General features: G+C 47.8%; 1 protein-coding gene across 3 annotated transcripts in view; it reads left to right on the top strand.

Annotated features, from left to right (window-relative positions):
- Positions 1-27,664, top strand: part of GNB1 (G protein subunit beta 1) — an 89,808-nt gene that overhangs the window by 55,357 nt on the left and 6,787 nt on the right. For all 3 annotated transcript variants that reach the window (XM_030327683.1, XM_030327682.1, XM_032594178.1), the window contains 6 exons: positions 1,449-1,551; positions 7,517-7,555; positions 9,306-9,412; positions 14,276-14,339; positions 15,274-15,436; positions 27,399-27,465. In XM_030327683.1, coding sequence (XP_030183543.1) covers positions 1,495-1,551; positions 7,517-7,555; positions 9,306-9,412; positions 14,276-14,339; positions 15,274-15,436; positions 27,399-27,465 — 497 coding nt within the window. In that variant the 5' untranslated portion in view covers positions 1,449-1,494. The remainder of the gene's footprint in view (positions 1-1,448; positions 1,552-7,516; positions 7,556-9,305; positions 9,413-14,275; positions 14,340-15,273; positions 15,437-27,398; positions 27,466-27,664) is intronic.

Raw genomic sequence — 27,664 nt, 5'->3', positions numbered from 1 at the left:
CCTCTTGTGCAAATTCCCTCGTATGTTCTTGGTGCTCTTACTGTCACATACGTTAATGTTCACAGCTTGCAGTCCGAAAGAGTTTGTAGGTGAGGGCTGAGTGAGCATCACCCTGTTTGCCACGGCTAAAGTGCCTGCAGTGTAGCCTCCCCGTGCTCCCTTTGATCAGGGAGGCTCGAGTGTTCTTGAAGCCTTCCACAGGCGTCCGGCACCCGCGCAAGTAAGCCTTAGAACAACTATTTTGGTCAGAATATTTTCTGAAGCTGGTCCTGTGGTGTCACCTTCCCGAGGTGCCTTTACCTCCTGTCCTGTCCCTGTAGAGGCCTTTCCTGATGGTTCTGCGGACTTTCAGTGCAGGTCAGTGCTGGTGACACGAGATTGCTTTCTGGAGGTCTAGCGTGCACCCTGCCCGCCCCTCTGTCCTCTGCCTGGCCTGTTCTGTAGCTGTGAATAGATGGCACGGTTGAGAGCAGGAACTAAGAACCCACACACGCTTTTTAAAGATACTTCTTCTTGGGAAAGATATTTTTGTTTCATCAGTAAGTACATGGAGTTTCTGTAATGGAAACCACGTCAATTTATTCTGAGTGCGTATGTGCAGAATAGGGAAGTTTATCTAGACTAGGAACTCTAACAAACATGCTTCCTGGGTCCTCCAGACAATTTCCCCCAGATATGTTTCAATCTCAAGAAAATAAATAGCCATTGTTAATTAAGTATCTGGTGATTATAATATTAACTCTGTGACTTTTGCATAAAATCTCCTTTGTGTGTTTGCAGAGGACGATGAGGCCCCTGGATAAGCCACGTTTGCACGGGGGAGCCAATTGTTAAGAGATGTTGATATATCCTCAGTGTGGGGATACATTGGTCATAATTATGACTGACTTAGTCATGTTCTTGGTCGGAAATGCAACCCCCAATTATGACATTCCCTTGGGAAAATAAGTCTCTGGTTTAACGGGATGATTTTGTTTGGACTCTGATTTAAGGAATGGTGTCTAGTAAGACTGGGTGGAGCGGGGTTAAGGGTGGGTGGCATGGCTGCTTGTGGACCTGTAAGGACTGAGGTGCTGCTTCTGAGTTTACTGGGATCCCAGGACCCGTTTTGGTGGGAGAGCAAGATGTCCCTGAAGCAGGGGCCTGCTGGATGCCATATTGAGTCTTCTTAGAATTGCTGTGTGGGCATTCTGACATCGTTGGGGGGAAGGGGGATCATGGGTTCAAGATCATTGACATGATGTTGAGGTACAGAGCTGGTGAATAGTAGTAATTATAATTTAATCCAGCCCTTGGTGGCATTTTATAAGTTCTGATGAATGCTGAAGAAAGGTGCTCTGATCTGTAATAAAATCTTAGCTCTCAAATTTGGTTCCTTTTCTCGTCTGCTTCATTAAGTTCCTCAACCACTGTTTATTAATTTTTTTATGCTTGCATTTCTGTTTCAGATCTCAGATTCCTTGAAGTGGCATTAAAGAGCACTAGGACCTGAAAATGAGTGAACTTGACCAGTTACGGCAGGAGGCCGAGCAGCTTAAAAACCAAATTAGGGTATGTTGCTACATGTGCGTTTAGTTTATTTTGTAAATCATTTGGATTTCAGGTCAGATGTTACCTGTTTGGGGAAAGGTGGGTTTCAGAATGACTGCTGAGTGTTTTGGATTGAAACTGAATTTTCGCTGGCCCAGGATGGGCTAATTACAGAGTCAGATATTTGGCCTGGCACATGGCTTTCAGGGTTTTGTTTTCTAGTATATCATTATTTGAATATACCCAAAATGTTTCAATTTATGAACATCTCTCTGTATATTTTTTCTTAACCTGGGAATTTGCTTTCATGAATTCTCTTGGTCACTGTGGGAGTGTGGTGTCTGCTTCCTTCCCTTGTGACTGTTTAGTCGAGGACAAGAAACTGGTTTAAAAATAAGGGTATAACAACAACAAATGGCAAGTGTCTCCGTGTGCCGAGTGTGGCTGGAGAAGAGTGCCGCGGGGACCTGGGCGCTACAAGTTTTCATAGGCCTTTACATGAGAGCAGGTGCATCTACTGAAAATGAAACACCAACATCGTTCACCTGCCCTGGTACAGCAAGGAACTCCCCACTCTTAAGGTGTGAACCCCAGCCTGTCACTGGCGTGTGCTGTCCCACAGCAGAGCCCTTGCACTTTGGAAAGGGCAGGACTAGGAGGGTCTGAAGGCATCAGTGCTGCTCTCCTCCGGTTTGTGTGAGACCATGTTTTTAATGAACATTTTTCTGGAGGGAACATTCAATGCCAGTTACTTGCTCCTGTTTCTCAGACTGTTGATAAGAGGCCTGAGACAGGAGGGTGGACCCCGGAAAGACCTATCCGCAAGACACTGAAGCAGATCCATGGCCGCTTGAGGCAGGGGCTCCTCAAGGCCTAGGCTAAGTCCCACAGCATCGTTTTCATTTTCAGTGTGTGTCTGAGCACAAATTGTTTTTTCTGAGTCCATGATGAGATTGGAGCCTGGTTCCTTTCAGATGACCAGCTGTATGTTCAGAAAGCTGGGTGGCAATTGGAGAAAGAAATCATCATCATTGGAGCCAACTTTTTTCTTAAGCTTAGAAAAGATAATGGAGTTTTTTAAGTTACAGCCAGAGGGAAACAAAGTAGCTTTCAAATTCAGATTTTAAATCTTAACATTTAAAAGATCAGATACATAGCTCAGTAAAAAGTGAGGGAGAATTTGGTGTTTTTAGTTGTTTGCTCTGATCAGACTTATTTAATATGTCTGTCTACCTCTACCCTCCAGAGTAGAAAATCAGAACTTTGTGTTTTCTAACAGCTAGAAATTGTTTTAAGTAGATGTTGTTCGAGTGATTCAGACCTGTTCACAGCAGATGCCGAAAGTTTGCGTGTTGCGGGAGAGAGGCCTCTGGTTTCAGGCAAAACAATAGCCTGAGAGCTCATGTGCGTCTCTTCCAGTCTCGTGGAGCTGGTTATGTCGCGAGCCTCAGGCAGCCCCCCAGGGGACAGCGTGAGTGTGGGAGCCACACGTGGGGTTGGAAAGTATGAAAAGAGGTGGTTCCTGGCTGGCTTAGTGGTGGAGCGTGAGACTCTTGATCTTGGGGTCCTGAGTTCAGGACCCGCGTTGGGCATGGAGATTACTTAAAAAGATAAGTTAAAAAATGAAAGTGTTAGAAGAAACAGGCGGAGGGCCGCCTGGGGTGCTCAGTCAGTTAAGCGTCCTACTCTCGATCTTGGCTCAGGTCGTGATCTCAGGGTTCGTGGGGTCAAGCCCCATGTTGGGCTTGCACTGCACTGGTGCATGGAGCCTGCTTGGGGATTCTCTTTATCCCTCTCTGCCCTCTCTCTCTCTCTCTCTCTCTCATCTCTCTCGATCTCGCTCTCTCCTCTTTCCTCTCCTTCCTCTCAAATAAATTGTTAAAGAAAGAAAACAGGTGAATCGTTTTTTTTATTTAAAAAAAAAAAAATTTTTTTTAAGAGACAGCAAGAGGTACATGTGTGAGCAGGGGAGGGGCAGAGGGAGAGAGAAAGAGAGAGAGAGATTGAGAATCTTAAGCAAGCTGCACACAGCGTGGAGCCCGATGCTGGACTCAATCCCACAGCCCTAGGGATCATGACCCAAGCCAACATCAAGAATCAGATGCTCAACCAACTGACCGCACCCACATGCCCCCAGGTGGAATCAGTTTTTAACAGACTTTGTCTAAACCAGTATATCTAAAATATTGTCATTTCAGCATACAGTTAATAGATTTAAAAAAAAAATTTTTTAAGTGTTTATTCATTTTGAGAGAGAAAGAGAGAGAGAGAGAGAGAGACAGAGTATAAGTGGGGAGGGGCAGAGAGAGAGGGAGACACAGAATCCAAAGCAGGCTCCAGGCTCCAAGCTGTCAGCACAGAGCCCATGCAGGACTCAAACTCACGGACCACAAGATCCTGATCTACAATTAATAGGTATACATATATATATGATGTGTATGTAGACCTATTAATGTTTTATTTATTTTTGAGAGCGAGAGAGAGAGCACAGTTTTAAAAAAGAAATTTTTTTAAACGTTTATTCAGTTTTGAGAGAGAGAGACAGAGACAGAGACAGAGAGACAGAGTATAAGTGGGGGGAGGGGCAGAGAGAGAAGGACAAAGAAGCCGAAGCAGGCTCCAGGCTCTGAGCTGTCAGTACAGAGCCCGATGTGGGGCTCGAACCCATGAACCACAATATCGTGACCCAAGCCAAAGTCTGACGCCCAACTGGCGAGCCACCCATGTGCCCCAATTGATAAATATTAAAAAAAAAATAGATATTTGGGGATGCCTGGCTGGCTCAGTCCGTGGAGCACGCAAGTCTTGATGTCAAGGTTGTAATTTCAAGCACCATGGTAGGTGTAGAGAATACTTAAAAATAAAATCTTTATGGGCGCCTGGGTAGCTCAGTCAATTAAGTGTCTGACTTTGGCTCAGGTCATGATCTCACAGTTTGTGAGTTTGAGCTTTACATTGGGCTTTACGTTGACAGTGTGGAACCTGCTTAGGATTCTCTTTCCCTCTCTCTGACCGTCCCCTGGCTCACACACACTTGTGCTCTCTCAAATAAGTAAACTTAAAAAAATAAATAAATAAAATGTTTAAAAAATAAAAATAAATTAAAAATAGTATTTTTATTATTTTATATTCCTTTCTTTGGACTGGGCCTCGAGAATTCAGTGTGTCCTGCAGGCCTCACTTTGTCTTGCTGTGTCTCATGTACGAACTGGACCACCCCGAGGAGAGCACCTGAACCACAGCCTTTTGTACACCCATCATCTGCCCTGGGCCAGTCTCAGGAGCCACATCTGTGCGGTTTCTTTGTACAGCCCAGGAACGGGCAGCAAAGGCTGTCCCGAGTCCATTACACCAAACAGGAAGAGAAGGCTTTCTTTCAAAAAGAAAAAATCTTTTCTTTCTGATTGCCCAAGGAATACATACGTGTTAAAGAATGCAGGGCGTAGGGAGTCCAAAAAGCAATGGTCGGTGACCCTAAGAAGGTTTGCTTTCTCAGATTTGTGTTTGAGCTGAAGGACCCCAAGGACCATCTCATCCTACTTTACATGGTGAGGAAACAGGGGCTCGCAAAGGGATGCTGATCAAACCGTGGCATGTCTCAAAGTACATGAGCTAATCAATGGATCCAGGAGAAACTCGTCAAGTAGAGGCGCAGACCATTGACAAGGCGACCGTGCCAACCGTCACCAGTGCGAAGGCTCAGTGCACGACAGAGTCCCAAGTCCGACTGAGCAGAGTAGGCGCCTTCTCCGGGTCCCGAGCAGGAGGAGGCCTCCCTGTGTGCTCGCTGGTTTGGAGGTGCCGTGGTTTGAGGGGACAAGAGATGACCTGCTACCTTCAGGGCCGTTTTTCTCCGCGGCCGGCATGGAAGCCGTCGCACTAAGTAGTGGAGCCGTCACGTACATTCTCACCAGGCCGTTAAACTGCAAGTTAATCTGCAGGATGGGCGGGCTGTCAGTGTTTAGGAAGCAGTCACAGAGACTGCCTCCATTAGAAGACCTCTTCCTATGGCATAGGCAGTCAAAGATGCTCGTTCTGAGAAATGCTGCCTTTGGCGACGTCCAGCACTTGTTGGCTCAGATGAAGCCCGAATTGGAGTTTCTGTTTAGTTTTTTAAAGTGGCTTTTCCTGGGGCGCCTGGGTGGCTCAGTCAGTTAAGCGCCCTACTTGGCTTAGGTCATGAGCTCACGGTTTGTGAGTTCGAGCCCCACATCGGTCCCTGTGCTGACAGCTCAGAGCCTGGAGCCTGTGTCTCCCTCTCTCTCTGGCCTCCCCCGCTAGTACCCTGCCTGCCTGTCTGTCTCTCTCTCTCTCAAAAATAAATTAAAACACTTTTAAAAAGTAACAAGTAAAATAAAATGGCTGTTCCCTCCGTTTACCAATAGTATTCCCATGGTCTGTTGTGTGGTATGGTATGAAATACAGTTCGATCTCCGTACACTATCCAAAGCGAAGTTGCTTAAGTCCCGTGGTTTATTTTTCCCCACGTAAAAAATTCTCATTATTCTTTTTTAAAACTTAAAGCCATGTATAACATCAATAAGAATGGTATTGGGAAATAAATGTTAAACTTGTACTTGGTAGGTAGAATCCACCAATGAAAGACTTGCTACTCTGGACCTTCCCTCTGCTCGTCCCTTACCCCAGATCGAGGCGCTGGCATAGAAATACTTCATGGCGTAATTTTTTGGTGTTTTAATTATTTAATCCATTAAGTAGAATTAATCAAGCAGAATGACTTCTATTGGATAATTAAACCTGAATTTGAAATCTAGAACTTTGGTACATTTATAACAACAGTCTTTCTGACTCTGTTTCCATGTTCTCAGTTGATTCCTCCCAGCTTCGTGAAATAAAGATTACCCCGCAGTGAGGCAGTCTGCCCTAGAGAATGGCGTCCTGGGGTCCCACCGGAGCCTGTGCACGTGTGTAAATGCTGTCATGTGGCCAGCTGTCATTTTGAAAGCAGCTAATCAGATGGCTACGTAATGGAAACATTTTTCTTACTAGAGATTTCTCATGATTTCCTTCGACATTATTCCTACACTCAAATTTTGACCCTTTTAAAAAAAAGCTGTTGTCTCATTTTCCTTCATAATTTTCTATATTTCCTAGTAATTTTGGTCACTGAGGAACAACAAAAACATCTTCATTAGCCTTAGCATATCCCTGTTCATACCTGCTTCCCAAGGTCATTTTATAGATAACAGATGCAAGAGCCGGAAAGTCTTAGTCGAATTTGATTGTCTTGATTCCAGATCCTTTGCTCTTTTTCATAGAGTTTAGCATTAGGTATTGTTTGGCTTGAAAACAAACCCAGGGACACCTGGGTGGCTCAGTCGGTTAAGCGTCTGACTTCAGCTCAGGTCATGATCTCACGGCTTGTGGGGTCAAGCTCCTCACTGGGCTCTGTGCTGACAGCTCGGAGCCTGGAGCCTGTTTCAGATTCTGTGTCTCTCCTCTGTCTCTGCCCCTTCCCTGCTCGTGCTCGCTCGCTCTCTTTCTCAAAAATGGATAAACATTAAAAAAAAAGAAAACAGAATCTTAAGATAACATGATCCGGAGGGAAAGTTCTTTGGGCTAGATATCCAGTGCTTTTTGGACTTGTTTCTCCGAGCCTCACGGCTCCTGCGCCGTTAGAAAGACAGAGCAAGGTGCACGAGCAGGTCTGTGGACAAGCGTAGGTGCCCTGGCCAGCAGGAGGGGGAGCCGCAAGGGCGATTCCGGGGTCGCAGGGGTGCGGTGCTGGCTAGGAGGTGAGCCGCCGGCCTCGAACGCAGCGGGTATAATCTGGAGCATGGGAAGCAGGACTGCCAGCGGCCCTGGACTGTGTTGGAGCAGAGGAATGGGGAGAGGGCGTCATCCTCTTGCTTTTCGCTTTTGCTCCTGGCAGTCCGCGGAGGCGCTCCGAAGCTTTGGCGCGAGGACCTGGGATTGAATGTGTGTGACGCGTTACTGACTCCCCCTTTGTCATTCTTTTTCCTAGGATGCTAGAAAAGCGTGTGCAGATGCAACTCTCTCTCAGGTAAGGACCCATTTACGCAGCGTCGCCCGCCTGGCATTGAGGCTGGTGCCCGGCGGCACCTACATTTGTTGCCTCGAGGGCGAGCTGCACTCTGGCCCTCTCCTCTCACACAGCGAGGGTGTAAACACTGCTGGAAGCATTGCACTCAGAAGGCACAGGGAGTAGAGGTTTTTTACATGAAAGATTAATGTCTCACAAGCCTTAGGTAATTACTATTACGGAGGTCAGAATTGCAAAATATGACAGTCTTAAGATAGTTTGAAGCTCTTCTCCTTAACACAGTTTGCCTCAGAACTTGGCTTTCTAAAAGTCCAGTTTAGCAGATCCCCAGAAAGTTGCACACCAATTACGAGCCAGCAGGTCTGCTCCTAGATACAACCCGAAGGAATCAAAACCTAGTGCTCAGACAGGTATATGCACGTGTGTGTTCTCAGCTGCCCTGTTCACGGTTTCCAGAAGGTGGAGACAGCCACGGTTTCTGTGAACGGATGACCGCGTCAGCACAGTGCAGTCCCTTCACACAGCAGAATATTACTGAGCCGTAACCAGGAAGGCACTAGGGGTGTATCTAGTGCAGGGATGAACCTCAAACAGGATGCCCTGTGAAAGCCCGGACGTACACGCAGGGGCACACGGTGCGGGGCTGCCCAGAGCAGGCAGACCCCCGGAGGTGGTGCAGGTTGGGGGCTGCCGGGAGTTCGGGCGGGCCGGGGGGACTGTGGTGTTTCCTCGGGGGGCGAGGGCGTCCTGGGACTCGAGACAGCGCGGTGCTTGCACAGCAGTGTGAACGTGCTGAACGCTGCGGGCTCGTTCACTTTAAAACGGTGAATTGCACCTCATTAAAAGTCCAAAGAATTAAGCAAACGTGAACGAAAATTATGTCCGTACTTGTACTGAGGATGGCTAAATGTGCTACGTTGTCCCAGTGCCTTGGGGGACGTGCTGTAATTAGAGTTAAACAGTAAGTTAGAAAAAACTGCCCTTCATAGAATTCCTAAATTTGAATTCTCAGATATACTTGACTGTGCATTTTTGAAGCCCACAGTTGGGGTGCCTGGCCAGCTCAGTCGGTAGAGCACACAGCTCTTAGTCTCAGAGTCGTGAGCGTGAGCCCCATGTTAGATATTTAAGCAGAGATTACTTAAAAATAAAATCTTTTTTAAAAGGGCCCCATTGTTGCAGTAATACTCAGTCTATCTGTCAGCTCCGAGTCGTTGCTGTCCGTTTTTACGTGTCACGGTGAACCCGCGGGTGTTCGCGTCTGGCTCTCTGTGCCGTAAGCAGCAGCATAGTCCGCGTCAGTGCACGGCCTGGTCGCTGCGGACAGTGTGTGAGCCGCGGGCCTGCGTTCGGTTGCGATGGAGGCTGAGACTAATGTGGAAGGAGGGCGGGAGGAGCTGCGGCTGGACAAGCAGTTGGAGGAAGTGGGGGAGACTCGGGCGGGCCGCGCACCTGTGGACGGGCGCTGTGTGTGCGCTCTGGGGGGGACGGAGCTCCTGAAAAGCAGGTAGAGCAGTGGACTTCCTACAGACCACGAAAGGCAGGTAGGTACCACGGTAAGCAGGAGGAGTCACAGGGAGAGCCAGCCGGGTGACCGGCGGGAGACGGGTGGGCACAGCGCCTTGGGCAAACGGCACAGCCGGCCCGAGGGCGCTGGGGCTGCCAAGCAGGGTGGGAGAGGAGGAGAGGAGGCCCCAGGGGAGGTCATTCCATCACAGACTTTTAATTTGCAGTAACTTTTATTTTTAAGATCACAAACAACATCGACCCGGTGGGAAGAATCCAGATGCGCACCAGGAGAACGCTGAGGGGGCACTTGGCCAAAATCTATGCCATGCATTGGGGCACGGATTCCAGGTGTGTGGGGGCATGAGCAGAACATAGTGCTTGGTACTCTCAAGGATTGTTCTGTTTTTCTGAGGGAAGCTAAACCTAAAGTCATTTGCTGTTATTTGTAAAGAAACCATGAGGTTGTTAGCTATCTGGGCAGGCCAGGTATAGCATCACAGTGCACATTCCCTGTCCGTGTTTCCACTCACATCTCATCACGACCCTCGTCGTGTTGACATGAGCTCCGATTCTGACCTCGCCGCACCCCCTTGCTCTCCCAGCTCCACTGTGCGGTGCCTGTGTGACTTGGGGAGGTTATACAACCTCTCGTGGCGCCTTGTCTTTCCAGCCGTGCCTCACGACTCCTTGGCCCATACCCTCTTAGGTTTCCGTGTCCGGGCTCAGGGATCGTAAACCTACCCTACATTGTAGGGAAGATTAAGTGCGTGGAACCTTACAGCAGTGACCCCAGCATCCCGAGTGCCGCGCGTGGGTTTGCTGTTGGTTTTCTCGGAGCCCCAGCAGACGTGGCGACGCACGACTTAGCTACTGCCGTTGTCCATTCCTCTGGCCCGTCTGCCCACCGTCCTTTTATCCACCGTCCCAACGAGAAAACTGCCTGCACAGGACTCACTGTGTTAGCTTTAAATTCTGCCCTTATTCAGATGACTTCTTCTTCTCAGTGGTTCATCTCTATCGTGTTCTGGGTCCTTCTCCCCCGTCATTCTCTACACCCATTTCCCTTAACCTGCAGCATCACTTAGGTGAAACCTATTCCGCCCTCTTTTCTTTTTCTTTTAGAGGCTGCCAGAAAGTTTGTCTCTTCTACTTATTCTACCAAAATAAATAAAGTGCTGTGTGACTATAGCATACTGTTTCAGATACCTAACACATGAGTCTTCAAATGCGTTTCTTTGAGTAGCATTTTTTTGTGTGTTTGTCAGAGAGGAATTGCTTGATTTTCTCTTTGTTCATGAAATTGTCTGCTTCAGAGTGTAAACAGCTACAGAACAAAAGAATCTATCTTTAGTTTGTTCTATACAATGTTCTGTACAATTTCAGATGCAAATGAGAGCTAACTTCAATCATTTTAATGATGGCAGTAATCAGAGAGAATAAGAAAGGAGAAAGAAAAATACCCTTGCTAATCAATCTACCTTGGAATTTGTTATCAAAAGTAGACAGTAACCAAATGGTATATTACCTCCAGGGCTTCTCCTCCATCTGTAGCAACATCAGTGTCCTGATTAGACAGGACGTTTGATAGACAGTCCTGCAGCCAGGTTGTACTTGGAACCTGGTACTCAGGAATCCAGTACTTGAAGCCTGGTACTCAGAGCCCAGTACTCAGGGATCCGGCAGTTGGAGCCCGGTACTCAGGAACCTGGTACTTGGTGCCCAGTAGCCAAGTTCCCTAAGCAGTTGCTCTCCTGCAGCAGTCAGGCTCTAGTGTGGGGAGTGGTAGAGAGGACGTGTTCCTCCTACGTCAGGGTGACCAGGGGAAGTTGACCTGCAGGCAGCCGTGTGGCCAGAGCAGTGGAAATGAGGATCGGGGCTGAGGGTGAGGCAGGAGGGCAGGCGGACACCAGACCATCTAGCTTCCTGATAGTTGTGTGCAAGGCATGTGCCGTCAGGTTCAGAGCACAGATGGTGTTTTGAAAGCCTCGGAGTCAGCAGGAAGAAAAGCAAAGACATGAATGAGCAGCACTGAATTCAGGGTCCTGGGCACCCCTTAAAGAAGGGTGACGTGGAAGACCCCGTGGGAGGCTGCTGTGCAAGTCTTGTTCTGTTTCGTGGAGGGCGTGGTAGACACACGCACTTGTTTTATGACTGCTCGTGAAACTGCACGGCTCTGTCCGCAGTGCCCTTCTATGGGGGCCTTATTTTGGAATCACAAACGGTAGGAAAACAAAACCATGATATTTAAAAAAAAATTTTTTTTAACGTTTATTCATTTTTGAGAGACAGAGACAGGGTGTAAGTGGGGGAGGGGCAGAGAGAGAGGGAGACAGAATCTGAAGCAGCTCCAGCCTCCCAGCTGTCAGCACAGAGCCCGACGCGGGGCTCGAACTCAGAGACCGCGAGATCATGACCCGAGCCGAAGTCAGATGCTTAACCGACTGAGCCACCCAGGCGCCCCGAAAACAAAACATGATATTAAGGAGGATCTATGCTCTTCAGAGCCTTTCAGAGATGACTTTTTCTAGATAGCCATGTTTTCTGGGTAGGTAAAGTTTTGCCTTTTTAAAGTCCAAAGTAGTTTTTAAAATTTTGGATGTGCATTTTGCTTACGTTGTCTTTATATTTCCTGCCTCCTTCATAATAAATAAAGGTTATTGCACCAGATTTTTCCATAACTCAGGGCTCTAATTCATGAATACCAGTTATCTTACCACGTTTGTGTAATTTGTAGATGCTCTCAAATGTTGCACTGAGTGGCAGTTTGTTTTTCAGAACCACAGGAGACCCCACGATAAGAGGTTTGTGTGTCTGCCTGTGTCAGTGTATATTCTGTCTACCTTTATGTTTATCAACACACGTATTCATTTGTGCCTAAAGTCTCCTTTCTACATTGGCGAGTCTCTTTCAGTTACAGAAGTTAATGTAAAACTTTTTCTCCCCCTGCTAAAATCTGCTGGAGTCTTGTTGTAATTGAGAGCGAGACACAGCTAGCCCAGCCAGGCTTGAGAGCCCTCCCTCCTCCAAGGAAATGAAGGGCCGGACGCGTTAGGATGTGGGCCTCTGTGTGACCTCTGTTTTCGGCTTCCCGGAGCTCTCACTTCCTCGCCGGCTCTCGCCTGTGCGTTCTGGGTGGACAGTGCCTCATGGGAACTGACTTGTGAATAGCTGACAGCTCAGGGGCAGAATCACCCCAGTTCTCCGGCGGTTGTCCTGTCTCGGATTAAGAGGTGTCTTTACTCACCTTCTAGAGGATCATCGGACAGCTTAACGTTTCTCTAACCCCTGGGCGAGTCAGCAAATATTAAGCTCTCTGACCAGGAGAGCTTTCTAGAGGTGACCCTCCCAGAGGACACGCTCCTTTGCCTTGGCTCGGGTGGTCCGTTCAAAGCCAGAGATTGAGCCGCACGGTGAGCGCTATTCATTACCTGGAAGGAAATAGCGTTAAGTGCCGCGCGTGTTTGTAACTGAACCAGGTGCAGGACTTTGCTTTAAGAAACTGCATCTGAAAACTGATAGGACTGGACGTGCACTTGGTTTGGTTCTGTGATACATTTTGCAGTGCACCACTGAAAATGTTTGTGTTCCTTGCCAGACTCATTGTTGACTCGTTGTGAAGGAAGTTTGTGCATCAGAAGCTAGAGTTTGATGGAAAGTGTCACAGTGTCACAGTTGTGAGAGTGTCCTGAGTAAATTTTACCTCCAGGTTTTGTTCAGTTCATTAAGCCAAATATGCGTAACCCGTGTTTGATTAAAATCTTTAAAATTAAAAATCTGTTGGGGTGGTGGCCATGTGGCCCCCTCCACACCTAACCCATCCTCCCGTTTTCACATACCTATTGTGTCCCGGCAGAGATTTAAAGACCCTTGGGGGTCACCTGTCAGCCTCAGTTGGGGCTGTTGGGTCCATGGGGAGTCCAGAGACACGGTCCTTCTCCTTGAGGTCTGGCCCTGCCACTGTCCTCTCCTCCGATAGGAGGGGCCCGCGGAAGACTGGCCCTGCACACGTGTCCTTGGGGGAGGTGGGAAACCCTGGGCGCCTGCGCAGCACCTGAGCTCACCCCTGGGGGCAGTGCCGGGATGCCCTACTTAAAAAACAGGAAAGAGAAAAAATCTGTCATCACACACCATACTGCAGCATATCTCTAGAGCTTCCTTGCCATTCCTTGAAAACAGCACATTTTGTAGGACAGAGTTCTTAGGGTATCTTATGAATAGCTGTGGTTCCCAGAATTACTCATGCTTTCCTTCTGCAGTATCCTGTCTTAATGCTGCAGATATAGACAGTGCACCTTTCAGCACAAGATCCCAAACTTAGCAGTTATCCAAAGCAAGAAAATAGTCTTGAAGAAAATGCATGACAGTTACTAGTCTCTTCTGCTGGACGAGGCACGGTTCCGCTATAGTTAGTCATCTCTTTTAAAAGCAGGTGGGAGGTTAAGTGCCTCCTTAATGTTTCCAGGAGACCTGGAGACTAGATTTAGCTCAGCCTAGGAAATCTCCATGATTTGTTTGTCTCATAAATTTGGAATAGCTAAAAGCTTATTATTCTTTTATATCTAAGCTTTCTACATGTCTAAATGGAAGCATATTTGTGTATTAAGTATTTTCTGCCATCTTTGGTTTTTGAAAGATCTGGATGTCTCAGGGCTCCTGGATGGCTCAGTCGGTTAAGCGTCAACTCTTGGTTTCGGCTCAGGTCACGATCTCATGGTTCGTGAGTTCGGGCCGCGTTGGGATTCTCTCTCTCTCTCTCTCTCTCTCTCTCTCTCTCTCTCTCCCCCTCTCTCTCCCTCCCTCCTCTCTCTGTCCCTCCCTGCTCACTGTCTGTCTCTCTCTCAAAATAAATAAACTTTAAAAAAGAAAAGGGAAGATTTTTATGTCTCAAATTTGATGAACAGAAACCAAACCTAAGCAGGTAGAAGAACTCAGCCTGTCCTATCTCAGCAGAGAGTGACTTTAGTGATCTAGTTTGCATTTGAAAGCGAGTGCTCTTGAATCTGCACTGTTATTTGTGGGAGTATTTTCTTCCATGCTTTCAAAGTTGAGTTAACAATCGGACCTTTTGTGTTTTCTCATACATCAGTATGCTTTGTCCCAAGCAAATGTGACACTGAAGTGTGTGTTGAGTCACAGATTTAGTTTGTACTGTTGCCTTTGTGTGATGATGTCTGTGGTGCCCATCAGTTTGCTCTTGTCCTCTCCCTCTAGGCTTCTAGTCAGCGCCTCACAGGATGGCAAACTGATCATCTGGGACAGCTACACCACAAATAAGGTAAGGGCTGTGTGGGGTCCCCTCCCTGAGAAGCTGACCCCGGGGGAGGCGGCCTTTTAAACTCTGGTTCACTTGTGTAAAACCTCTAACAGGATAGGGAGGGGGCCGTGGTGCTTTCTGTTTTTAGTGTGAAGGCAGATCACATGGCTAGCACATGTTAGTAGTCTCGTCTGCACAGATTATTATCTCCTTACAGGGCAGGTGGGAGGTTAAATGCCTCCTGAATGGTTTGAGAGACCTGGATTCCAGATTTAGCTTCGTCTGGGAAATTGCGTGTTTTATTTAAAAATGTAGAAATTCAGCTTTTCATTTGGTTGTTAGTTTTTATGAGCGATAACCTGAAAGGCAGTATACTTTGAGGTATAATAAATGAAATTATTTTAAAAACTTAATCCAAGGTTGTGCTGAATGAGAAAGTACTGTCACTGGGTCCGAGCGTATGAAAAGACCAGACTCAGTCGTATTTTACTGGAGAGTCCTATGCGTGCACAGACGATTACAGTATTTTTAACAAATTTATCTGAAGCACAGGGAGGTCTGTGGCAGGATTAAATACAATGTGTAGTTTGGTTACTTCACTGAAAACTTTTTGCAAATCAATTTATAGCCATTTTGACATGCCAGTGAAATGTTTTCTTTAACATCGAGTTTGAGTCAGGAGGCTCTAAGGCTGTTACTTATGTGCACATCTAACCGTAGATTGTGACTTTATTAAGGCTGCAGATTAAATTGGTGTGCAGGGCTGGATTGCTAGTTAAATTAGTACTTTACTGACTGGCCACGCATATAAATTACTTTCAAAATACTTTTGGCTGTTGTTTTGCTCTGTCACCTTCCGTGCAATGAGAGTTGAAGACTAGAAATAGAGCCCTGGAGTCCACAGTTGGCGTTGTTGAACTTGAATGTGTCTGCATCTCTGTGTTCTGTCATGTAGGTGCATGCCATCCCTCTGCGCTCCTCATGGGTCATGACCTGTGCATACGCGCCTTCTGGGAACTACGTGGCCTGCGGTGGCCTGGATAACATTTGCTCCATTTACAATCTGAAAACTCGTGAAGGGAATGTACGTGTGAGCCGTGAACTGGCTGGACATACAGGTACCTGTTGTCATCAGTAAGCTCAGAGTTGTAGAAGATGGTTGCATTGTGTGCTTTGGACTCTCCCCTCTTGTCAATAATGATTCGATGAGATTGCTTGTAATAGTGGCCACAAGCACTCTGAAAATGAAATCAAAGACAGGCTTGGATATGCCTTTACCATTAAGAAGCCTTTATTTTTTTTTAATTTTTTTTTTTCAACGTTTATTTATTTTTGGGACAGAGAGAGACAGAGCATGAACGGGGCAGGGGCAGAGAGAGAGGGAGACACAGAATCGGAAACAGGCTCCAGGCTCCGAGCCATCAGCCCAGAGCCTGACGCGGGGCTCGAACTCCCGGACCGCGAGATCGTGACCTGGCTGAAGTCGGACGCTTAACCGACTGCGCCACCCAGGCGCCCCTAAGAAGCCTTTAGATTGAAGTTGCTGTGGCATCCTGTTTTCAAGGGTCGCAGGGACTTAGGTCACTGCCTGAGTAGCTGGCAGCCACCTTTTTGAGTTTATGTTAACACAGTTGACTCTGTTACCTCCGTCTAAGCCATCTTGTATCTTAAGTGCCTTTCCACAGGGGTTTCCTAGTCTGAACGTGCATGTTTATCCACGTGTATACGTACCGTGCGTTCCCGCGCCTACTTGTCCGGACTGGTCATCTGAGCTACTTGACGCCAAGTAGCACTCTTGTGGGATAGAGTGCTGAACACGGCCAGCGTTAAGAGTTCGGTGGTACATTGTTTTGCCAAGTTTAGTTTCCCTGTGACACTTGTTATTCATAACAAAAGGCATAGTGTTTCTGGTCTCTTCCTAATATTTTACTTATATTCTCAGTTCTCAAACTTATACCCTGCTAGGCTCACCTGTTTTACGTGCAACTAAAGAAATGGTCATAATTAAAGGAGTAAATAATACTGCTTTTGACTCTAGGTAAGCCTTGTGTTAAATTGATTTTAGTCAGATGAAAGTATGTCCGTTCTCCTTTTTTTTTAAATTCGTGTGACTTCTTGTGTTGTTTTGTGGAAGTGTAATTAACATACAGTGGTACCAGTTTCAAGCATACAATATAATTATTTAGCACTCTATACATTGCTCAGGGCTCATCATGCTAAGTGTGTTCTTGCTCCCCTGTATTTCACCCATTTCTCCCCACTCACCTCCCCTCTGGCAGCCACCAGTTTGATGGTATTGGTTGTCCTTCTAAAGATAGGCTCCCTGTATTTTCTCCATTTCTGTCCTGCATTGTCTCCTGCCCTCTGCTTAGTTGGGGGTGATTCCGTCTTACTTTTCTAGTGTCTTAAGGTGGAAACTTAGATCTTTTTCAGATTTAAGCACTTGAACCTATAAATTTCCCTCTAAACATGGCTTTAGTTCTATTTGAAGTATCTTCAAACCCTTTTGATTATTTCTTTGATTCATGGGTTACTTAAAAGTATGTTGCTTAACTTTCAAGTACCTGGAGTTTTCTTAGATAACTTATTACTGATTTATAATTAAATTCCATTATGTTCAGCGAACATATTCTGCAACACTTCAGTTCTTTTCGGTTTATTGGGACTTGTTTTTAAAGGAGCAGATAATCTGTCACAATGACCGCGCCGCATGCACTTGGAAATCGAGTCTGTTCTGTAAGTGCTGGGCAATGTTCTCAATGTGTTCATTAGAGCCAGGCTTTTGAGCCAGAATTCTTGATACTGTTCAAATCTTCTATATCTTTATTTCTATAAATTGCTGAGAGAGGTTTTTTTTTTGTTTTTTGTTTTTGTTTTTAATGTTTGTTTATTTTGAGAGAGCAAGAAAGGGAAAGAAAGAATCCCCTCAGTGCAGAGCCTGAGGTGGGACTCAAACCCACGAACCATGAGTGGAAATCAAGAATCGGCTGCTTAACCAGTTGAGCCGCCCATGTGCCCCTGAGAGAGGAGGTTAAAGTCTCTGATTATGGATTTATCTTTCTCCCTTTAATTCTGTCAGTCTTTGCTTTATATATTTTGAGCTCCGTTAGTAGAAGTGTATGCATTTGTGTTGTCCTGTCTTCCTGATGAATCGATCCTCTTACCATGATGAAATGTCCCTTTTCCTCTCAGAATATTCTTCGTTGTAAGTCTGCTTCATCAGATGTGAATAGAGTCACTCCACATTTCTGTTTATTGTTTCCATATGTTTTTTTTCCATCCATTTTCTTCCAGCACGACTGCATCTTTATAAATAGAGTCCGTTATAGACAGCTTACAGTTGGGTCTTGCTTTTATCTATTTTAAAGGTGTCTGCCTTTTCACTGGCATGGGGTTCGTTTCTGTGTCACGTAATGTTGGCATAGTTGGATTTAGCTTTGTCATGCCACCACCTGCTTTGCCTGCCTGCCTTCTTTTCGGTTAGAATACTAACCCAAATTCTTAGAATCCTAGTTGAGCTTATCTGTTGGCTTTTTTAGTTTCCTCTTTGCATTAATTTTGAGTGGTGTATCTAGGGATTACAATGTACATTCATAATTTTTCAAGGTCCATTCAGAGATAATATTGTATCAGTTCATATAAACTTCAAGAACCTTGCAGCCGTAAAGGCCCATTTTTCTGCCCTTCCTCGTTTTTTATGACCTTTTCATGGCTCTTGCCTCTATGTGCCCCCATAAAACATTGTTCTACTTTTTCCGATACACATTCTTAGCTGTTTGAAGAGATTTGAGTTGTCCTTTACGTTTTCTCAATATTTACCATCCCGAGTGCTCCTTCTTCCTGTCCGAGGATGGAAGGAAGGGCTCCCTTTGGCCTGATGCGTTTGTTTTAAGGTTTCTCACAGTTAGTGGAGGTCTGCTAGCAGTGATTACTCTCCATTTTCATTTATCTGGAAGTATAAAATTTGAAAAAGAAAATTTTTTTTTAATATTTATTTATTTGGGGGAGGGCGCAAGCAGGCAAAGGGCAGAGAGAGGGAGACATAGGATCCCAAGCAGGCTCTGTGGTGACAGCAGAGAGCCTGATATGGGGCTCGAACCCACAAACTACGAGATCATGACCTGAGCCAAAGTTGGACGCTCAACCGACTGAGCCACCCAGTTGCCCCTTCCTTCATTCTTGAAGAGTTTTTTTTTTTTTTTTAAGATTTTATTTTACTTTTTTAAAGGAATCTCTACACCTGACATGGGCCCGAACTCACAACCCCAAGGTCAAGAATTGCACGCTCCGCTGACCGAGCTGGCCAGGTGCCCCAGTTTTCCTTCATCTTAAAGAGTCTGTTTGCTAGATCTATTGGTTTCTGGGGTTGACAGTTTTTTTCTTTCAGTACTTTAAAGACTTTTCTTTGTTTTGTAGCAGTTTGACTGTGTCATGCCTCTATGTGGTTTTTCTTTGTACTTTGCTCCAGCATCTTGAATTTGTGAAGTTTTGACTTTTACTAAATTTGGGACATTTTAGGTCATGTCCTCAAGTACATTTTCTATTCTGTAGTCTCCTCCTTTTGCAATCAGATTTGGTCCTTTTGCAATCAGATTTGGTCCTTTCAGACATGTCCTCAGGCTTATGTGACTTTTGTCACCTCTAGTATTCTGACTACCCAGCAACCTATGTATATGAGATGTTCTGTTTTTAGTTCTAGAATTTTTGTTTGCTTTTTAAAAAAACAGTTCTTTTGTTTGCTGTTTAAAAAAACAGAAAAACAGTTGTTTTTCTACTGAGATTTTCTTCTTATTTATTACATGCATATTTGGTATCCTTCATCACAGTTGTGAGAACTGCCTTCAGAATTCTTGTTGGCACTTCAGCAGCTAATCCTTTTGAGGCTGGTCTTGAGGACTCTTTTCAGTCTGGGTGACGTTTTCCTATTTATTGGTATGTCTAGTAATTTTGAATTGTATCCTGGACGTCGTGAAGTGCTGTGCTGTAGGCCCTCTGTACTCTTGTGTCGTGTCGGGCAGCAGCAGGAGCCTCGTCTGTCCTTTTCCCATCAGCCAGGCCGTGTGGAGCCTGCTCTTTGCCCGTGTGGTTCAGATAGAAGCCTTGGGCACTTCGGTGCGTGATTGAGGGCTCCTCTTCTGTGGCTTTCTCCTTTCTAGGTTTTCTTCTTTCATTTTCTGCTATGGTTGCCCACAGATCTGTCTACTGGCTATTCAAGAAGGTTGGACACGGATCTTACCCACGTGGTGTCATAGATGGGGGCCTGCCTTAGAAACAGGCTCCATCAGCGCCTTTCTTTTCTTCCAAGTGTAGGCTCCTCTTCATTCTGTTTGCTTCTGTTTCCTGTGCCTTTAGTTGTTTGTTTGTTTGTTTGTTTGTTTGTTTGTTTGTTTGTTGTAAAGGTTTTATTTTTAAGCAATCTCCACACCCAGTGTGGGGCTTGAACTGACAACCCTGAGATCAAGAGCCGCCCGCTCCACCGACTGAACCCGCCAGGCACCCTGTCTGTTTTTTGTCCAGAGCTCATCGTTGTTTTCTGTGGGGGAGTTGAGTTGCTCCTGTGGCCAGAACTGCTGCCCCATGGCTGGAAGCCACATAGGCCACCTGTGTGGTCCTCGTGAGCCGTGTGATTGTCCAGTGAGCACACTAAAGAAGTCACTTGGTTTATAGCATTGATGAATTGCCAACACTTAAAAACATATATCCTTGGAGCACCTGGGGGACTCAGTCAGTTAAGTGTCCGAGTCTTGGTTTCAGCTCAGGTCATGATCTCTTGGTTCGTGAGTTCGAGTCCCATGTCAGCTCTGGGCTGACAGTGTGGAGCCTGCTTGAGATAGTGTGTCTGTCTCTCTCTCTCTCTCTCTCTCTCTCTCTCTCAAAAATAAATAAACCTTAAAAAAAATACATTCTTACTGTTTATCAGTCTGATTTATAATCAGATTCAGGGTATTGACTTCCATTTATAATTAAGGATTTAGATATTTTAACACTATGTTTGTTGAAACAAAAAACAAAATTTGGATTAGAGGAAATACTTAAAAGGTTTTGTTTCCTTCATATGTCATGAAATTTTACTTCCTGGGAGTTGAGTAGTTTCTTAAAAGCATTTGGCTGCTTAAGAGTATGCGTAACTTTCTTCAGACATGATATATCATTTTTGGCTTCAAGTCAATATAGTTAAAATCTGATAAGCTTAAAATAGCCTTGTTTGGGGCACCTGGGTGGCTCAGTCAGTTAGGTGTCCGACTTTGGCTCAGGTCATGATCTCACGGTTCGTGGATTCTGGCCCCTCATTGGGCTCTGTGCTGACAGCTCAGAGCCTGGAGCCTGCTTTAGATTCTGTGTCTCCCTCCCTCTCTCTCTGCCCCACACTACTCACGCTTTGCCTCTCTCTCTCTCTCTCTCTGTCTGTCTGTCTGTCTCTCAAAAATGAATAAACTTAGGGCGCCTGGATGGCTCAGTTGGTTTAAGTGTCCAGCTTCGGATCAGGTCATGATTTCACAGTCCATGAGTTCGAGCCCCGCGTCGGGCTCTGTGCTGACAGCTCAGAGCCTGGAGCCTGCTTTGGATTCTGTGTCTCCCTTTCTCTCTCTGCCCCTCCCCTGCTCATGCTCTGTCTCTCTTGCTCTCAAAAATAAACAAACAGAAAAAAAATGTTTTTAAATGAATGAGCTTAAAAAAAAATTTAAATCATCTTGTTTTAGTCAGAGGGTAGAGGTGTGAACCGTTAGTGGATTCAACACAACTTGAGTGTTTGCTGTCTTTGTCTCGTCTTAGACCTGAGTGTCTGTATAATCAGTGTGGTGTTTATTACTTATGATGCCTTTCTCTGGCCTGGGTGTGAGGTTGAGAACTCTTGGTTAAGCCACTGTTGGGACATTTTCTTGTAGAATTTTAGAAACTCGGTTGCACAAAACACACCCGTGAGCGCTGTTGTCAGCAGTCATACCAGTCGGTCTTGTCTTCGTCATGTCTGAGAGTCCAAGGGGGCTCCGTTCGCTCACCTTCAGGGGTAAGGCTCTTGGGAATCAGTTGTGTGCCGCTGTTGTTTCCGTGAAATATAACGGCCCACGCGGAACAAACAAGTTTCTGTCTCTGGAGTCAGTTACCCAGGGTTTGTAAACCCTTTGCCAGTACCACAGAGAGGAAACCTCAGATGGTATTCGCTCTTGCAGAGTCAAGACGCCCTTTGGAAACGGCCACTGGACTGAATTCACAGTGATTGAGGTGGGGCACTTATTATCATTGTTATAAATGTATGACATGCAGAATATAACTTCCCAAGTGCTGTTTTGGTGGGAATAATAACGTGAGAAATGAGGAATTTCCCTAAAGACTCCCATCTGATGACGGTGTCAGGCCTGGTGTCACAGACTGTTCTTGGAGCAGGTCCCTGCATGCTGCTAGGAAAGCTGTGACGCCGGCTTTTATGAAGGAAGGTTCCTTCCTTCATAAACCTCTCATTGCAGTGTGGACACTCTTCCCTTCCCGAGGTCATTCTGGTCAAGATGGCCACAGATGCATAAACATTTGGGTCAGGAGTTTAGCCAGAGACGTCCTGGGCACAGCCTGGTGTGGTTGCTCAGCGACTGCCTTTCCTTCCTGCCAAACCAGTTGTGGTAGCTGAAGCTTCGTTTTCTAGGGACGATCTGTTCATATAGTCTGAGGCAGGGTATTTTCTGTTCGTGTGAAAGCACAGCGGACCAGACCCATTGTCTAGTGAACTTGGATATTGGGGGCGGGGGATGGAGATGTTTTCCCCTAATTCTGCAGAAGGAGTCATAATGGGGCTGCTCTTTGGTACCCTTTTCATTGGCGGGTTAAATGTGACATGGGCCCTAGGCTTCTTGCGTGTTTGTCACAGTCTGGGAAGCACAGGTCCCACTGCTCACTCACGAATCGCATGGACCGTACGGGCAGGAGGTGGGGGGGTGGTGGTCAGGCCGCCTGACCTGGGGCGCCTACTGGGCACAGGGGCTCACGGTGCTGTCCACACAGTGGGCGTGCGCGCCCCTTAGCTTCCCTCCGGATGGCTCCTTGGACCTACTTTCCATCTTGCCTGCTTAACAGCCCCGGCAGAGAGAGAGAGCCACAGGTCCTGGCCAGGCCTGCCATTGGCCACACTGGATTCCGCACCCGCCCCATCTAGCCCTTGGATCGATTGCCTAGATCCAGACCTTAGACCGTCCTGGAAGGATAATGGCAGGCTCTACTGAAAACCCTAAGACCCGAGAGGGCGAGGCCACGCAGCCTTGTGGGTGCATCTGAAGGAGTTTCAAGTCTGCTTTGTCTTCATCGGATCCCCAGCTCTGGCATTCGCCTTTCATGTTGGCCTCTCGTTGGGTGTTGTCAACCCTCCTGACTCTTAACAAAACCCTTCTTTGGCATTTCCTCACTTCCACAGCTTCGAGTTACTTCATAGGCCTTCTTTCCTTCTTAGCAGACTTCTTGAACATTGTGCTCTCACTCTTGTCTCTGCTGCCTGGCTGCGGGGCGTCCCTCAGCGTGGGGCAGGCGGCTCTTCATCCAGCTCCAGGCTGGAACGTGGTCCCTCCCAGAGTGGAAGCCGCAGCTGGCGCTGCGTGGGTGCCTGGGGTGGGGCTTTGTGTCTCCAGCTCCCAACTTTGACTTAGCCATAGTGCCCAGCGGGGCCCAGTGCTCTCTAGGGGTGGGCTCGGCTACACCACCAGCATGTGCTCGTTGTAGAAATTCGGGGAAATACCCTGAACTTCTTCCTTTGTGTGTTTTCCTTAAGTGTTTATTTTTGAGGGGCAGAGAGACCGAGCACAAGCAGGGGAGGGACAGAGAGAGAGGGAGACACAGAATCCGAAGCACACTGCAGGCTCCGAGCTGTCAGCGCAGAGCCCGACGTGGGGCTTGAACTCACGAACCGTGAGATCATGACCTGACCCGAAGTCGGATGCCTAAGAGGCTGAGCCACCCAGGTGCCCCTCTTCTTTTGTGTTTTCAACCTATAATCTCACCCAGAACTATTCTAAAGAGTTGAGAGAGTTCAGTGCGTGCTGATGTGTCTGTTGCTGGATGTCTGGGCGGTTTCCGGTTTGTCAGTAGTGTGAACGTTCTTGCAGGTGGATGACCCCTCAAGCCTATAGCCATTTTCTTGGGGTAAATTAGCTAGCCAGGCCCTCTGGTCTCGGGGGCCACATGAGTCACTTTTCTGTGCACGTTGGTAGTCTCGGTTTTGCTCTCTCTGGGTCGGCACCTTCTCCAGATGCAGAAGTAGGCGTCTCTGCTCCTCTGGCAACAGATTCCCAGCCAGGCAGCACACTCTGTCGGTACGTCCTGCCTCTGTCCTCCAGGCCTCAGCCGACAGCACACCCTGGTGTCCCCCATGGCCCTTGACCCAGGGACCTGTTCTCTGCACTGTCTCATGTCAAGCCTCCTCTCTCTGGACTGTGTGGCACCCTTGTCCCTGCACTGGGCTGTCCCCCAGCATGTCCTGACACTGTTATCCGTGGTCTCCATGAGGCGTAAAGGAACACTCTTGTGCCTTTGCACCTCCAGATTTGGCACCCATGTGTGTCGGGGTCTGTTTTCCCAGCCCCTCTGTAAGGCTCTCAAGAGCCAGCAGCACCACTGGCTGGCCACTGTGTAGCATACGGCCACACCTGGTGGGGGCCATGTTCGCCCGAGGTGACCCCCCCGCCCTCTACCACACACACACACACACACACACACACACACACAATGGGATTCATCTCTACCCGAGGTGACTCCGTCCCCCCCCCCCCACACACACACACGTGTGTACACAAACAGCCCTCCCAGGGAATTTATTCATTCTTCAGTTTTAAAGATGGTAACTGCCACTGGTCGTTCAGGACTTAGTGCACCGGCGGCTCTGTCCCCCCGGCAGTTCTCTGGCACCATCCGCAGTCCACGGGGGGGACGGCAGCTCATCAGAGAACGCGGTGCCAGTTAGCCACCGTGTGAGGATTGAGTTGCTTGTTTCTGATTTGCGAGCCCACATTCTGAAGCCTGACTGTGCCCAGCCAGGTGGCTCCTGTGAGACCGTCCTGGTGTCGGAGTTCACGGAGTGCCGTTCGTTGGGCCCTTCTGCAGGCTTCCCTTCCACGCTCACAGGCCTTGGGATGCAGAGTTTGTGTTAGACGGGCCCCATCACGGTGCTGTTGTTAGCCTCGGTCCAATTTTTCTTTGTGGAGGAAAGAAAAATTCATAAAAAACAACATCTACCTGGTTATTGTTTCTTCCTCTCGATGTACAAATACAAAGCGGACCACAGAAATGAGTTATCGGATTGTGAGCAGGAAGCCCTGACTTTGTTTAATTAAAAGTAATATTTGTGTATGTGTTTTGAAAGCTCAGACTACGGAAAGTTAGGAAACGAACGTGGGAGACCATCGTCCCCGGCACTGCCCCTGCCCCACTCTGAGCCCGGCTGTGCTGCCACAGCCTCTCAGGACCACCCTGCCCTCCTCTTCACGGCATCGGTCTTAGTCTTTTTTTTTTTTTATTTTTTTTTATTTTTATTTATTTTTTTTTTTCAACGTTTATTTATTTTTGGGACAGAGAGAGACAGAGCATGAACGGGGGAGGGGCAGAGAGAGAGGGAGACACAGAATCGGAAACCGGCTCCAGGCTCTGAGCCATCAGCCCAGAGCCCGACGCGGGGCTCGAACTCATGGACCGCGAGATCGTGACCTGGCTGAAGTCAGACACTTAACCGACTGCGCCACCCAGGCGCCCCAACATCGGTCTTAGTCTTAAGACCTTCTGTGACTTCCTGGTGCCACCTGTTGTTTTGTAAGTGGGATCATTTCCCACAGCCTTCCTGGCTCCTAATAACTGCTGCTTGCTGATCATCGGAGGCCCTGAAGAGTCCCCACCACTTTACCAGCTGACGCGGCATGCCGTCTCTGGTTCTTGGCGGTGGGGGGGAGCTCATGGGTTCCACCTGGCTGGACCACAACCTGTGTGATACACGAGGTGGACAGAGGCCGTCTCGGAGGTCATGTTTCTTTGGGTCTTTGACCTAGGAGTGCCCTGCCTGGCCCTGCAAGGGACACTGCTGGTGCCGAGTCTCCACGGCTCTTCTCTCCTGACCTCCTTGTGCTCCCAAGTCAGACAGGCTGAGGCTGTGATGGTGCAGCATGAGGGCCACCTCACAGGACGCTGTCGCACGCGCAGGGCTGGCTTTCGGAAGGGAGGGACATTTGAATTGACTCGAGCGATGGCAGAGTAGCCAGGAAGCAGATGCTGTTCTTGGAGGGGAACTTGGGCAGAGCCTCAGCAGTATGAGGGACAGGACCTGGGGGCGCACTGAGCAGCTGGGGACCAAGGGTCACATGCACAGTGTGGATTTGTTATCAGGTGATCTTTCCACACAGGCTGCTCCTCTCCTAGCTGGGCATTGATTCACCTGTGGAGTCCCTAGGGTCCCTCTGGACAGACATGACATGGCCTTCGAGAAGTGCTTGACCACACATTCTTTTCTTGTCTTTGTTTTAATGTTTATTTATTTTGAGAGGGAGAGAGGGGGAGAGAGAAAGAGAATCCCAAGCAGGCTCTGTGCTCAACACGGAGCCTGACTTGGGGCTCGATCTCATGACCGTGATGAGATCACTACCTGAGCCAAAAGCAAGAGTCAGTCGCTTAACTGACTGAGCCACTCAGGTGCCCCTACACATCCTTTTCTAGGCACATAGCTGATATTTAAAAATTGTCATCCAGGGGCGCCCGGGTGGCTCAGTTGGTTAAATGTCCGACTTAGGCTCAGGCCATGATCTCACTGCTCGTGAGTTCGAGCCCCGCGTTGGGCTCTGCTGACGGCTCGTGAGGCTCCGAGCCTGGAGCCTGGGGCCTGCTTCAGATTCTGTCTCCATCTCTCTGCCTCTCCCCACTCGTACCCTGTCTCTGTCTCTCGGTCTCTCTCAAATATAAATAAGCATTACAAAAGTTGTCCTCTCCAAATATTTTGGTAACATCTCTCAGATAAATGCTTCGTTTTCCCTGTATTCTTATACTTTCCATACCAAAACCGTTCCGTGGGTTTCTTCTTTGTGTATTTGTTTTTATTTTACCGATCTTCACAGTGTCACCCAGGGCCCTCATGTGGACTGGCAGGGGTGCCCTGTCCTTGTAAGAGCACACCTGGGTGACCACCTGGCTGGAGGGGGCGGGGCGGCTCTGGCACCATCCTGGCCACCAGCCCACTGGGCACACGCCTTACGGCGGGCGGGGGAGGGCGGTGTGCTGCACTTCTAATTCTTCGAGTCACTTACGGTAGAACAAAACTATAAGCTGTGGTCCACAGAGCTAATTAAGTAGAAATCCTAGTGTGTAGGTACTGAAAAACTGATTTTCTGTTTTACCTTTCCTCATACCAAAAGCTGATCGAGGTTGGGGATCTCAGTGTGCCCCACTGCCAGCATCCCGGCGTCGGCACCGCAGCTCTGCCTCGCCTCCCACACGCTCAGGCGCCATCCAGCCATTTCTACGCCAACTTGCGTACTCTAGCTGGCATCCTGTAGAAAACCCCGCCGCCCCGCTTGGCGCCCCGATCCCAGCTCTGGCTGTGCCTTCCTGGAGGATTCAGGAGGCCTCCGCAGACCACCCTTTCCCATTCCTTCCCTAACATGTACATACGTTGTCTCTCCCTCCTGGGATGTGAGCTCACACCCCAGGAGGGAGAGAAACAGCCCTCTGATCACAGATATGTTCCAGGTGCCCACAGGGCTGCCCTCCAGGCACCAGCATAAGTTCTTGTGGGATGAGTGGATGTGGGAGCGGAAAGGGAACCCCTGTCCCCACACACGGATCAGAGGAACAGAGACAGCAAGACACCTCCCAGGGTGCGGGGCAGAGGGCTCGAGGCCTCTCCTCTGAGCTGGCATCCACTCCTCCCGGCCTGTGGGCTGTGCCACCTTGTTTGTTCATTACTGCATGTGGGGCGGGGCGGGGGGCGGCTGGCAAGCATTGGTCTACACCTAGATGTGGAACTTGCAGGTGTGTTCATTCTGCCAGTGTGTTTTCTGTTTACAGGACCTTAGAACTGCGGGCGGGGGCTTGCAGATCAGGGCCATCTTCTGGTTTGTTTTCCAGGTTACCTGTCCTGCTGCCGCTTCCTGGATGACAATCAGATCGTCACCAGCTCTGGGGACACCACCTGGTGAGCACCTGTGCGCCCTGCCTTCTCATACTGCTCACCTTAGACGTGTAGGAAATAAGACTCTTGGCATTAATCAGGCCATCTTTTATTAATTTGAAGTGGCCGTGAGGTGTCAAACACAAATTCATGAGCGATGAGCAAATTCCTTGTACTCTTGATAGATTTTAAAGTTCAGAGTTTAATTTTGAACAATGAAGGA

Source organism: Lynx canadensis, chromosome C1 (assembly GCF_007474595.2).
Source record: "Lynx canadensis isolate LIC74 chromosome C1, mLynCan4.pri.v2, whole genome shotgun sequence".
NCBI classification, from domain to species: Eukaryota; Metazoa; Chordata; class Mammalia; order Carnivora; family Felidae; genus Lynx; species Lynx canadensis.
The sequence above is the reverse complement of the archived record's forward strand: the minus strand, read 5'-3'. Positions and strand labels throughout refer to the sequence as shown.